Source organism: Python bivittatus, unplaced genomic scaffold (genome assembly GCF_059951505.1).
Source record: "Python bivittatus isolate LINGU-HERP-01145 unplaced genomic scaffold, Pbiv_v1 ctg000080_np1212, whole genome shotgun sequence".
Classification (NCBI taxonomy): domain Eukaryota; kingdom Metazoa; phylum Chordata; class Lepidosauria; order Squamata; family Pythonidae; genus Python; species Python bivittatus.
Genome location: NW_028277035.1, coordinates 9,324,555 through 9,338,581, shown reverse-complemented (window position 1 = coordinate 9,338,581; position 14,027 = coordinate 9,324,555). Strand labels below are relative to the sequence as shown.

The 14,027-nt window shown below is 38.0% G+C and overlaps 1 protein-coding gene across 1 annotated transcript; it reads left to right on the top strand.

Annotated features, from left to right (window-relative positions):
* Positions 1–2,439: 2,439 nt before the first annotated feature.
* On the top strand, positions 2,440–12,853 carry LOC103055717 (cytochrome P450 2C4-like). Its single transcript, XM_088133483.1, has 9 exons — positions 2,440–2,706; positions 4,492–4,654; positions 5,402–5,551; positions 6,765–6,925; positions 8,045–8,221; positions 8,738–8,879; positions 10,928–11,115; positions 11,387–11,528; positions 11,662–12,853. Exons 1-9 carry the CDS (start codon positions 2,527–2,529, stop codon positions 11,862–11,864), a joined length of 1,506 nt encoding a protein of 501 aa, XP_087989609.1. The 5' UTR covers positions 2,440–2,526; the 3' UTR covers positions 11,865–12,853.
* Positions 12,854–14,027: the final 1,174 nt, after the last annotated feature.

Sequence of the window (14,027 nt, the reverse complement as noted above, 5' to 3'; positions counted from 1 at the left end):
TCAGTTGAAAAAGTATGCTTTTCCATTATCTGATGGGGAGAAGGTACCTCACAAACACTGATATCAACACACAAGCACTAAATAAAGTAACCATTTCAAGGGGACTCCTGCTGCTTGAACTATCCTGTTTGCTCATTGACTCCAGTAGTGTCAGTGAAACATAGTTCATTACTCATACACAGTAGACCAATATAAGGGCAAGACACATTCTAATTTGCTGCTTGCCAAAATTACAGGATGGGGAATAGTCAAGTAAGTGGCTAGTGGTCTGCACGTGACTTGAAGGGTTAAAGGAAGCAAATGATTTAAACATGTTTTTCCAAAAGTGCATGTGTGATCCTAATCTGGGCCTTAAATTCTGAGGAAAGATCCCTAATCACAAAAGACCATTGCTACCAAAGAAGTCTTGCATAATGAATTGCATGCAACCTCTTTCTGGCTATCTCTTTGCATTTTCAGGCTTGTAAATGAGAAAATACAGGGCTGTAGGATTAAATGCTATTTACTTTTTTATGAAGAATTCACTATTATGGAAAAACCATGCTTTAACACTAGTTGGTGAATTATCTTCTGTTGGGCACAGTAGTCCTTTCTTTGTGGTGTTACTTTAAACTACCTCAAGTCTACTGAAGCAAAGTTAAAACATTTGGGGAACTGAAAATTGAGTTTAGTTCATCTCAGGGGCTTCCTGGTAATTTATTCAATTGACATTTTTAACTATTTACTGTATATTATATTTGAGATGATGAGTATGAATGGGCCTTTCTTACAAATCAGTAGCTGTCTATTAAAAACAAAACTTTTTTTTAAAAGAAAAATATTCTACTTCATATTAGTTGGGTACCCAAACAAATGGTTAAGGAGCGTCCACTCCAATCAACTTTCTTTGATCATATAACATGAAAACTGGAAGACTGACTCATGTGTGGTTTTGATTTGTGCTGCTAGAACATGGAGGGTCACAAATGTCTGTGTGCTGAATGAATGCGGTTGAGGAAAAAATGAAGGAGTGATTGGTCCCGGAAGAAGAGCATTGAGGTGGTTAGGTCATATAGAGAGAATCAATGAGGATCAAATTGCAACACATCAGTTCTCTCTCCCCATTCCTGCCCAATAATTACTTGACCAAGAAGGAAATAATCATTTAAAAAGTTGTGTAACAGACAAATATTCCTCATTTGAATGAAAAGATATGTATTATCTTTTTTCCCAAAAAGCATCAAGATAACAGCTCATATTCCTTGACCAAGAAGGAACCAGTAAATATTGTCTTCCAAGTCTAATATGTGTCCTTATGGAAATAATAATAATAACAAGGCCACCAAATCAGAAAGACTTAAGGAACATACAGAGTTAAAAACATATATATGCAAAGCTACAAATGGAAATACTAACACATTATCAACCAGGAGGGATCAAAAATCACCCCAGCCTCTGGTCTATTTTTAAAGTTTTCCTAAAAGACCAGAAGGTGGGGCCAAATGAACTTTAGAGGGAATGGTATTCCAGAGAAGGCACACCTCCAGGTTCTCAAAAGATGGCCCTCTTTAGTCAACGGATCCTGGAGTATTTGCTTCTTAAACTGACCTTATAGGACAGGCAGAGGCAATTAGAAGACGGTAGTGCTGAGGCCTTTGGGATGACAGCTAGCAAATTGCCTCTGGAAACCCACTGATAAACAGTAGAGCTTGCAAAGTAGGGGTGTCACAAGAATGTGCTTCCATAAGTACTCATGCAGCTGCATTTGAGACCAGCTGCAGTGTCTATGTGTTCTTCAAGGACAGCCCAGTAAAATGAGCTATTATTTAAAGGATTTAACCCCAGTTTGAAAAATTCCAAAATCACAAATACACTTAAATAAGGGGGGGGGGGGGGAAGAGAGATAGTATTTAAAATCTTTACCCTTCAAGCTGCAAGACCTGGTTTGCCTTGTGAAGGGGGCTGTGTGGGCCACAGACTCCTTGGAATCCACAGGTGAGTCTAATCACCCCATACATGTATATCCTTTATGGACCTTTACTCCAGAGATGTTTGAATTCCCCATTTCCATCCATTCTGAAATTAATTATTTCCTTCCAATTTAAAATGACTTTTGAATGAACTTTAAATCCGAAATGCCACAGTCCAAATCATGTATTTTTTTTGTTCAGTCTTCCAGAAAATTTCCTACACTGCTGGGGGCCACCACTTTTCTGCTGAAAGAGTCTTCACCTTGAATTGTTAAGTAAAGGGCAAATGTCCGTATTTTGAACCCAACCTATACGCACTCTGTATTTCCCCCCCAAAAATACAGAAACAGTAACTTATTTGTGCCCACAGTCAGAAGGTAGGGATGTTAATAATTATTCTGTAGTGATAGAGGTGAAAGAACGCTTTGGATTTAAAAATAAACAAAAACAAAAAGCCAAGGAGGTGTGCAAAGCTTCGAGGAAATCCGGAACTTAGATTTGATTTGGGCTCCAGTGAGCCTCCTTGTTTGAATCATTGAAACAGTTTCCTGGATTTTTGAAGAGGGAAAGAACACAGATGGGGATGGAGCTGACATGGGCAGGAGCTCTGCTCTTTCTCTGTATATTTTTCACCCTTTTCTCATCCTTCCAGATATACAAGAAAAAAGGGCAGCTGCCCCCAGGACCTCCTCCATGGCCTTTTCTGGGGAACCTGTTGCAGAGAGATGTACTACCTGTGGATGACTCATATAAAAAGGTAAGATTAGCTGATTACTGTACTTCTTCACTGTTTTGGAAGGTGATTGCTTTGAAAAATATACATTTCCCTAATTTTAGTAGTTTGATTTATTGTATACGCATCCAATTTTATTCTGTGTATCTTCAGCAGGAATTTTAGTGTAAGGCACCTTGTAACAGTCTGATATACACACAGTGGAAGTTACAAAGTTCATTAAGAATAAGTAGTAACAGGAAAAGGCTTAGAAAACTAAATCCCTGGACCTCAAATTTGTATCATTTGCATTAGCATCAAATTCATTGAAACCTCCTCTTCCTCTAGCCACCCTGTTGGATTCCAGATTGTTGAAATGCAGACACAGCTTCTGTCCTACTAAACCAAAGACAAGGACTACTTCATCTGGGCTGCAAAAATCCAGATGTTCACTAGATGACAAGAAAGACATACAGAAACACAAACGCTTTGCTGCACTATAGTGGTAATCCAGTTTGAAGCCTGTTTATGGCAGCCCTACCAAAGATGGTTTATCTTCAGGAATGGTGGGCAGTTTGCCCCCATTTCCATCCTTTTAATGCAGCAGTTATTCTCTCATATGCACAATTTTTTCACCTGTTGTCTCTTCCTTTTTATCATACTGCCTGTGAGCAAAATTCCACACACTTCAGTGGCACTCTGTAGCATAATTCCTTTCCCACTGTTTGAAGCACCCCTACATCTTCTTTCCTTATGTCCCCTTTCCACTCATTCTCTTGGGAAATTGATCTACATTTTAATATTTTTCATAAGAGACATGCATTTTTCTTCCTGCAGTGATTTTACTTTCACTCTCAGTTTTTTCACTTCTTTTCTTTTCTTCTGTGTCTGTTTTCCCAAGGCCCATCCTTGACACTCCCAAATAATCACTTGACCTACATTTAGAACCTTTCATCAGCTTTGGGTCTTTCACAGATTCTCTCAATCTTACACCATGGATAATCAGATAATTTTACTTTAGATTGATATTCATTCCTTTGTGTACATATGAATAGATTTTGGCTTAAGTCATGCAGTTGAAACAGACAGGCCTTTTTCTAAGCAGAAACATATTAAACAGTTAACATTCTTATTATCTCTTTCCTACCTCTCAATTCATGCCACTTAACACAATATATTTATTCCCTGAATTGCATTTTTTTTCCAGAATTTTTCATAATAATACTTTTTTTTTCTTTTTATACTATCACTATTCACTAAAGCATAATTTTTCTTACGTTGGGTGTGAAATCTTAAGTATTACATGGTGGTTATCAGTTGGCCATAAATATTGACCTCAACTTCCTATTGTAAGATTGGTTAATTGTGGATTTCACATAAGTTTTTCTAGTAAGCTAAAGAAGGAGTAGTTTAGATTATTAGGCTTAGTTTTACCTTTGCAACGTATAACGTTTCTTGTTAAGGGTAAAAACAGCACTGCTGAGTTTTGGTACTTTTTGGCCAGGATGTCACTAGTGCAGCCAAAGCTCAGTTTTACCTTGAGCAGCTCATGTTACTCTCCGCAAGCTAGGTTCTCTAATCCCCAGATGACCATGAAAGCCAACATACTGTTGCCCATATCTCATCAGCTAGGAGATACATGCAATGTGCTGGAACATAATCATATTGATGTACTCTGTGGATATTAAGAGTTATTGAAGCTTGGTTTGAACATCCTGAAGGTCTCTCTGTGACAAATTTACGAAGTATTTCAAGCATGTTTTAGAATAATTTCTCCAAAAAGTACTTTATCACCTAATTAACAGAATTTTCATCTAATTCTACCTTTAGCTTACTGCAAAGTATGGACCTATATTTACTGTCTGGATTGGATCAAAACCAATGGTTGCACTTTGTGGATATGAGGTGGTAAAAGAGGCTTTGCTAGATCATGCAGAAGAGTTTGGTGGGAGAACTGAAACACCCATGAACAGGCGACTGTTCCAAAATAAAGGTTAATTCTCTTTCATTTAGTTATTTGCAATTGAGTTTTTAAAAAAGTTTCTACAATTCATTTCAAACTATCTGTGTGCCATTATTATTATTGATAGTCATGAAACTCTTATTTGAAATGCGGTTTTGTAATGATGTTGATTTGGTCATGGTTCTTGGAGAGGGAGGAAAACATTGTTTCACCATTTCCCTTCCACTGGTCACTTCTGAAGTCTGCTCAGGTGGTTCCTTACATGCAAGAAAAAAAAAATCTCACCTATAAACTGGTCCTTTAGGAAGACACACAGAAAGCTTTTCAAAAGAAGATGCTTTTGGCTGATGTCATCTGGAATAATGTCAAAAATTTATGTTGTGTACTTTCAAAAGCAATTTGGACTTTGAAGAAGTAGGATAGAAAGAATATTGATGCCTTTGAACTTTGATATTGGAGAAGATTCCTGAGAATATTGTAGAAACTTGTGACATTTCCACAACCTCATTCATTCTTATTTTAATATGGGAGTAGTCAAGAATGGAAAGATGGAAACTGTGTAGTTCAGCTAACTCACATTCCAGGCATCAAGGCTGGTTTCCTGTAAGAGTGGGGAGGGAAAATATTGTGATGCATAAGTTGTTGCGATGCAGTGCCCTGTTTCAACTATGAATGAGACAAAGATCTGAAGAGGGAAAGTGCCTGAAACTGTCATTGATATCTAAACATGCTCCCCCACAAAGCTGAGAACTGACTGACATTTTGATCTCCTTTCAGGTCTGACCACCACTGATGAGAAGAAATGGAGGGAGCTGCGTCGGTTCACACTGTCCACCTTGCGAGATTTTGGGATGGGGAAGAAAAGGATGTCCGAGAGGGTGCAGGAGGAAGCCCTTTGTCTAGCGGAGGAAGTGGCTACCACAAAAGGTTCTCTAGAAAAACTGAAAGCTCTTCTCCTTCAGAAGAATAATTTCAGGAAGTGTATAGAAAAGAAGCTGGAAAGGGTTTTTGTACTATGTGAAGTTATAGGAGAACTAGATTCTGAACTGAAACTCAAATCCTTCTGCACTTAAGTACACAAAATAAAGAAAAAGGAAGATAGGCAGTGACAAGTGTCACCCCCCCCCCCATTTTTTCTTACAGTGGTGCTTAGGAGTAAGGGAAAAGTACACACACGAAATACAACAGCTTTCAAGCTGTTTCTTCCTCTTTTCTCTCCATTGTCAGCCCTTGGCTTCATAAAATTACAAGTTTGCTCAGAAGTAGTGAAATCTTACTGTGGATACAGTAACCAAGAGAACATACAGTAGGTGCTAGGAAGCTAGCACCTCATGGATGAATGAGACAGGTAATCTAAGGGCACTAAGGAAAACATGGATAACAATTTGCTCTCATAGGCATGAAGCAGATAACAATAGGTGGTTTGCACAAAGGGTGGAGATCTGAAAGGAATAGTGGATCTGAATTAAATGGTCATAAATAGTCTTCATTTAGAGAGTGGTGGCTCCATTGAATATCATCTTGAATGGAGAAATCTCTGGAATGAGAAGGGAGAAGAAATGGAAAGAAAAGGAAGTGGGGTTATTTAAAAAAAATGAGAAAAAAAGAGAACAGAAGGGAAAAAAAGAGATTAGGAGGAGAGGGGCAGAGAGACAGGAGAGCTCAGTTAAAATGGGAAGCAGAGCATTCAAAGAGGTGAAACAGGGGTAGGGAGAAAGTGGAAAAACCAGCCATGAGCAGAAAGAGATAGAGGAAGGAGCCCCCAGCAGAGAGGAAACAATTCTTGACAGAAGAAGACAGCAGCAAGACTGTGGAGAAGCTCTAGTGATAACATAGTCTGTGTTTTCATTGAATTACACATAGGCTCTGCTGCTTAGTTAATATTGTAATCAAAAATTACCAATAATGGATTTAATGGATTCCAGAGTGGAATGTGGAAACACCACTTTGTATATTGATTAAGAGGTTATAGGATTTTTAAATAGTATTCATAATCAGTTCTTAGCACAGAGGGAAAGAATATTCATTCAAACCTGTTTGACCTGAAACATTTTTTGTTCCAATTTTGTGGTGAGATTTATAGAAGGGAAGATCCACATTTTCTGATCCCATTCATAACTTTATGTGGATTTTCTTGCAGGGCAACCTTTTGACCCAAGAAGAAGATTTACCAGTGCTGTTTCTAATGTGATCTGTGCAGTCATCTTTGGTAATCGATTTGATGACAAAGATCAAACCTTCATAGAGAACCAGCAGATTGTGGAGTCTCAATTAAGATGCCTTGATAGTTTCGTAGGACTGGTATGTTAGTATTCTCTATTGCTTCTCCTGTCATGAAGCCCCACTTTTACTAGTGGCTCCGTATGTATATGTAAATATTCAAGTTAGAAATGTAAACATTAGATGTGAAGAGCTACTAAGTGGGAGAAGCCAAATTTAGACATCCACTGAGACTGAGTCATTCAAGTTCCAACTGATTTCCAGTTCACCTCTCCTGGCTTATAAGCCCTTACAAGGAGCATTCCCTTCTCTGGTCATCAGAGCAATAACTCCTTTGGCCCCTGACCTGCTTGTTTCTTGTACTCACTTACTTCTCAACTTGCCAGGGAGGTCCAAGCATGGAATTTCACGGGGGGTGGGGGGGGGGCGTATGCCTCTTAATGTTAATGTTTCACTGTTATCTTTCACCCCTTGACTGAAAAGTTAACATTGGTGCTTACATGCTTCCTTGTTGTTTCTGTAGGGCTTCAAATGGATGACAATATCCATTTTTCCCTCATGCCATTACATGTGTAATATAAGGACAATATCAATATTCCAATTGATCTAAAAAGCTACATTATCATATTATGTATCTTTTTTTAAAAAAAAAAGTGCAATCCTACACACACAGATATAAATAATATTACCAGTACTAATGATCATGTCCAATTGTGGACATGTGCATCTCTCCTTATCATTGCTTTTTGAAACAGCTCCCCTGTCTTTATGCTCACAGCCAGTGTCCATCTTCCCAGCTTCGAGGACTATGACCATTTACACGATTATCCATTAGTGTGAGAGATGTGGGGGGGCTAGGAAAGCAGCGGGTGAGTCAGTTGACAGATTATCTCCTAAATGGAACTCAGCTGAAGTGGTGAGAGATCTGGGGAAAAGCTTTTCAAAGAGACTCCTCTTTCATTAACTTACTATAAATATAAATTCCTATTATAGTTTCCAAGATGCTGTATTTACTTGAGACTAGAATTAAAGAAAACTTACTGAAATGCATGTAATTCTTGCCTTCTTGGCCTTGGCACCTATTTGAGGCTTGACAACTAGCAACATCACAGTAAAAGCTACTCTCTGAATATTTGGGGCATTAAGCCTTCACCATAATGGTCTGAAAAGGTATAGTGTTTAACATGAACTCTGTGACAGGTGTACAATACTTTCCCAAAAATAATGGAATACTTTCCTGGGCAACACACCAAGAGTTTTGCTGATGCTGAAAAACTCTGTGATTATATCCGTGAGAAGGTGGAGTTCCACAGGAAGATGTTGGATCCTCAGAACCCCCGTGACTATATTGATTGCTTCCTTATGAGATTGGAGAAGGTAGGCTATATACCATTCCTGCATAATTGTCTAAGTATCATGAGTATTCTCCAATATGCATCTAAGATGAACCTAGTTCATCTCATAGGAATGAATATGAAGCTATTTATTCTCCACCTTCTTTCTTTACTCTTGGACACCCCTCTCATGGCCACTTGTTGGCATGTATTCCTATTCCAGGCATAATTGTTGCTAAGGATATCTGTACTATTCTCCAAATTAGGCCAAGCATTAGAAATGAAGGCTGCTACTTTTAAGACTGGATTCTTTAATTCTGGCCATTACTTGTGGTAAATATTTGATGGGTACACCACGTAGGCAAGCTGTTTCTTCCCCTGCATCAAATGCTGATCCCAGAAATACCTTAGAATTGAAGGGCTTTTTAAAGGCAGGTTAGAGGTTGAATTAAGTTTCCTTTAGTTGAAAATGACAGTGTGAAAAACTTTATAAACTTCTTTATCTCAATTCCAATTAGAATTTTATATTCTTCCTTTCCCCCCTCTGTTTTCCTTTTAGGAGCAGAAGTCCTCTGAGGTTATCTACAGTCCCGAAGAGCTTGTTATTGTTGTGTTTGGACTCTTTTTTGCTGGGACAATAACCACAAGCCAGGCCTTGCTCTACAGCCTCCTAGTGATGGCTAAATTGCCACACATTCAAGGTACAGAAATGCCCACAAAAAGAGAAAGGTGTCAGGGCTTTTAAGGCTTCCACTATTAATTCTACAAAAAAGAAAGGAAGGAAGTTAAGATGCTGTTGAGTAAAATAAACTCACTGTAGCTGCATTTATGAAGTTCTTTTGAGACTATTATGGAAGTGCTTTGCCACTGCCTTCTTCCAAAATGTTTTTTTTTTTAGATTTCCCAGTCTAGCTAACATCTCCTTGGAACAAACGGATCCACCACCAAGTCTTGAGATTTCATGAAGCAGCAGCTACAGACAGACAATTCTAGTGAAATGATATCTATTAGATCATGAGGAGGCAGAAGTGATTGAATGCTGTAACAACAGCAATCTTTTTTCCCCATGCAGCCATAGGGCAAATCAGCCAAGTACATTAATTTAGTACTTGCTTTATGGAATCCTAGTACGAATGAGCAAGTTTCATATATTATAGTTTTTCTTTTGTATATTTCTAATAATAACTTTATTAAATTTTGAGAAAAAAATAAAAACTAACAAGAACTAATATTAAGAGAAAGAAGAAGAAAAATTGAGAAGAGAGAAAATAGTAATGATTAGAAATGCAAAAAGGAAAAAAGAAGATTAAAAAGAAAGAAAGAATTGACTTCTGACTCTTCTCACAACAGATATAAGTAACAATATACATCCAACTCTTACTCTAAGTTTTTAAAAAAACCTTCCATTATTTCTATTAATCCATATTATTTCTAATCATCAAATCTGTACAACAAAACTTCATATTTTCAGTAACTTGCAAAAAATCCATAAAAGTTTTCCAGATAGTATTAAAATTACACAATGTCTTATCACAAATCAACACTGTCAATTTTGCCATCTCTGCTATTACCACCGTAGGTAATATCTTCTCTTTCCACCTCTGTGCATATAAAAGTGTTGCTGCTGTTATCATATATAAAAATAAAGTTCCATGAGTTTTTTCCAACTGTCTGTCCATCAAATGTAAATGGAAAGTCTCTGGTTTTGACTGTATATTGATCTTCAAAATCCTCTGTATACAGATAAGTATCTCAGTCCAATTTTTGTTAGCATTTTTACAAGTCCACCAAAGATGGTAAAATGTTCCTTCATGTTGTTCACATTTCCAACAAACATTAGATGTACCTTTATATATTTTAGATTATTTTCTTATAACACAGTGCAAATTTTAGTCCTTTCTGCCACATATTTTCCCTTGTTCCAACTATATTATAACTAAATTTTTAGCCCATTTTATCATACACTCTTTAACTTGTTCATCTTCTGTCTCAAATTTCAATAAAAATGTATCCATCTTTGCAATTACATGTTCGTCATTAGTACATAATTCTATTTCAAATTCAGTCTTGGCATCTTCGAAACCATGAACCTTTTTATCTATTTTAAACCTTTCTTGTAGTTGAAGATATGAAAACCATTGACATGCATATCCCTCTGCTAACAAATCGTCTCTTGGTTTCAATTTAAAATCTCTTTGAGAAAATTCCAGTACATCACCATAAGTTAACCATTTTTGTTTTGTTATCATTTCTCTTGTATAAAAAACTTCTTGTGGAGACAGCCACAGAGGAACATTTGGGGACAATCTAAATTTATATCTGTTCCATACTATCAGGATGGCACGTCTAATAAAATGCTTTTTAAAATCTCCATTAACTTTAATTTTATCATATGATAAATAGCCATGCTATTATCCCAAATTGGTTATAATACCCAAATCTTAAATCATGTCCCTCTAGTTCCTAGAGGGTTTCTATTGTATATTATAGCTTTTCTTGAGGATCATTTGTTGCAACAGTATAAATGAATATCCCTTTTAACTCAAGATATCATCCTTGACATTTTGAACCATACTGCTTCAGGCAATTGCAAAATGGTTATGTACAAGAATGAGTAATTATGACATAGAAGAAAAATTAATAAAGGTTGTTACTGAATATAATTAATCTTAATCTACAATACCCCCCAAAATTGATTGACAGTTGTAGCTTGAAGCACTAGTTCTTTGGAAATATTTTTTTCTCACAGCTAAGGTGCAACAGGAGATTGACGAGGTGGTGGGTGAAAATCGCACTCCAAGCATGGAGGACCGGTTGAAGATGCCTTTCACAAATGCTGTTGTCCATGAGGTTCAACGATATCAGAAAGGGAGCCTTGAGAACTTTCCACGGGCAACAACATGTGACACAAAATTCCATGGTTACAACATTCCCAAGGTGTGGTATTATAATTATTGGTCAAGATATTCTGGGGAATAGAAAAAAAGAGGGCTGTTATGTATGCAGAGATCCTTCATATCCAAGGCAGTACTTAATGAATAAATATGTATTAAACCAAATATCTCTCCCTTCCCTCCATATTCACAGAATGTTTGCAGAGTGCTTCCCACTGAGCCATTTTATTTGAGGCAAATGAGAACTGGAGGGTCTTTCTTCTCTGCATGAAGTAGTATCAACTAATGCAATCTATTTCTTCCTTTCCCTCTAGCACGTGGCTGTTGCGCCAATCCTCAGCTCTGTACATTTTGATCCTCTCTATTGGGAGACTCCAGAGAAGTTCAACCCAGATCATTTCTTGGATGAAAAGGGCCAATTCAGGAAAAGAGATGCTTTCATGCCATTCTCAGCAGGTAGAGTCCTCTGGAACAGATTGGATGTGTTTTAAAGAAACATGCTTACTTATTCCATGCTATTCTTTTATCAGTGACAATTCCAGCAAGTGTACTTCCTAAATAAGCTTTGTTTTCTTCTTTGCTATTGCAGGGAAGCGGGCCTGTCCAGGGGAAGCCCTGGCTCGGATGGAGATCTTCCTGTTCTTCAGCACTCTGCTCCAGAAGTTCACCTTCCATCTGGTTGGGGACAGTAAAGACACGGATTTAATGTCCTTGTATGTGGACTTCACAAATAAGGATCAATACCCTGTTATAAGAGCTGTTAAACGTTCAGTGGACACTTGGGCTCAGTAATTAGGAGAAGGAAAGAAGCCGAGGATCTGATGGGTGATGGCTTTGCTTTTCCCTTCCTTCTTTCCTTCTTTCCTTCTTTCCTTCTTTCCTTCTTTCCTTCTTTCCTTCTTTCCTTCTTTCCTTCTTTCCTTCTTTCCTTCTTTCCTTCTTTCCTTCTTTCTTTCCTTCCTTCCCCTTCCCTTCCCTTCCCTTCCCTTCCCTTCCCTTCCCTTCCCTTCCCTTCCCTTCCCTTCCCTTCCCTTCCCTTCCCTTCCCTTCCCTTCCCATCCCTTCCCTTCCCTTCCCTTCCCTTCCCTTCTTCCTCCATCCCATCACATCACATCACATCCCATCCCATCTTGCCTTGTTGGCCCATGTTGTAACCAACATACAGCTCTTTTTGGGGCCTAGGAACTGGACTGGCCAAACCTATATTAATAGATCCTCAAATAAAGCATGTGGGAGAGCTATTTCATTTAAAGGCCATCTTAACAGTGATGTGGAATACAAATACAATGATTGTGAAGGACACTTTATTTTAACTTAAGTTTTATGCTAAAGATAGCTACTTTTACCTCTGCTCTGATGACATTTTATGGCCCAATGAGGAATACTTCTGAAATATTTCATAGCTGTTTCTTTAAGCTATATTCTGCAAACTATCAATACATAAATTGTACTGGAGATTTCAATTTCATTCAAGATTTCAGTTAGAAGTACGATAAGAAATTGATGTTGTGGAATAACCTAAATCTGAAAATAACAAGGAAGATCCTTTACTGGGATGCTTGGGCTAAATACAAGATCAAGACATGTTCAAATCTGTTGATATCTAACATCTGTAATTTTTGCTTGCCAATATATACAGCTAAAACCTGTATTAATTTCACTCAGACACTCTAGTAGCCTCTGAAGTAGCTGCAATTTTGGAATCCTTATCAGATGCAGTACTTAAATGGAACCCAACCAGTCAGTCTGATAAGGAATTAAAAAATAAAATGAATATTAGTATGAGATTTATCTGAATTGTGGAATGAAGAATTAGAATATCCAATTTCAGAGAATCAATGGGTCCAGATGTACAAAACATAACATATACTTCTTAGGATTTCAAAATGGAATAATTTCTCAGAAAATATTGTTTCGTGTTTACTGGATCCCTCAAAAATTCTTGTTCCTTTTTTGTGCCCTAGTGGTAAAACCTCATGTCCAAAAGGTTTTTGCCTGATGGCAGATAAATACACATAAGGAGGTTCTGTCTGCAAAATTTCATTAATCAAAAACCCAGTTACATGAATATTATACAGATATATCATGCAGAATGCATTCAAAGATATCCTTTGTGATTATAGGTAGTATTCGACTTACAACCACAATTGGGACCAGAACTTCCATCACTAAGTGATGCAGTTGTTAAGTGAGATGTGCCTGATTTATGACCTTTTTTGCCACAGTCATTAAGCAAATCATGCAATCGATAAGCAAATCTGGCTTCCCCCATTGACTTTGCTTGTTGGAAGCCACCTGGGAAAGTTGCAAATGGTGATCATGTGATCCCATACTGAAACCATTGTAAATACATGCCAGTTGCCAAGCTCCCAAATTTTGATCACACAACCACTGGAATGCTGAGATGGTCATAAGTGCAAGGACCGACTGTCACATTTTTCAGCACTGTCACAACTTTGAACAGTTTTTAAATGAATGGTTGAGAGTCAAGGACTAACTATAGAGAACTCACTGGTGGGCAAAACCTTTTTGGTGGCAAAAAAGGAACAAGAGTCCCTCAAAGACTGTTTCAAAGGGAGAGACTGTTTCAGGATAAGTCCCATATGGTGAAACACTGAGGGTCTCAACCTCCCCTCCCAGAGGCCTCTCAGTCTACACCATTCAGTCACACATCTGCCTTGGCGTAGGAACTTGGTTGTTGATACCTTGATCTATTGTGATCCTCTCTAAATTGTCTGAACCAGAAGCTGAAGAGGCAGATGAAATGGGCTATTGATCCGAGGATCTGGCCAGCAGTTAGCCACCTGAGGTTGTTCCAGGTGACAATCAGCCCAAGTGGTGTGTATGTGTATGTGTGTGTGTGTGTGTGCGTGTGCATCTGACTCAGATCATGAAGGGGCAGATCCTGGTGAGCATGAAGCCCAAGAACATGCTGGCAGCTACTCAGGGCAGAGC

Excerpts from the sequence above, each read along its gene's own strand:
- LOC103055717 (XM_088133483.1), top strand. The coding sequence starts at position 2,527 with ATGGGGATGGAGCTGACATGGGCAGGAGCTCTGCTCTTTCTCTGTATA. Across the intron at positions 4,655-5,401 it reads GCGACTGTTCCAAAATAAAG|GTCTGACCACCACTGATGAG; the intron begins GTTAATTCTCTT and ends ATCTCCTTTCAG. Across the intron at positions 11,529-11,661 it reads TTTCATGCCATTCTCAGCAG|GGAAGCGGGCCTGTCCAGGG; the intron begins GTAGAGTCCTCT and ends TTGCTATTGCAG.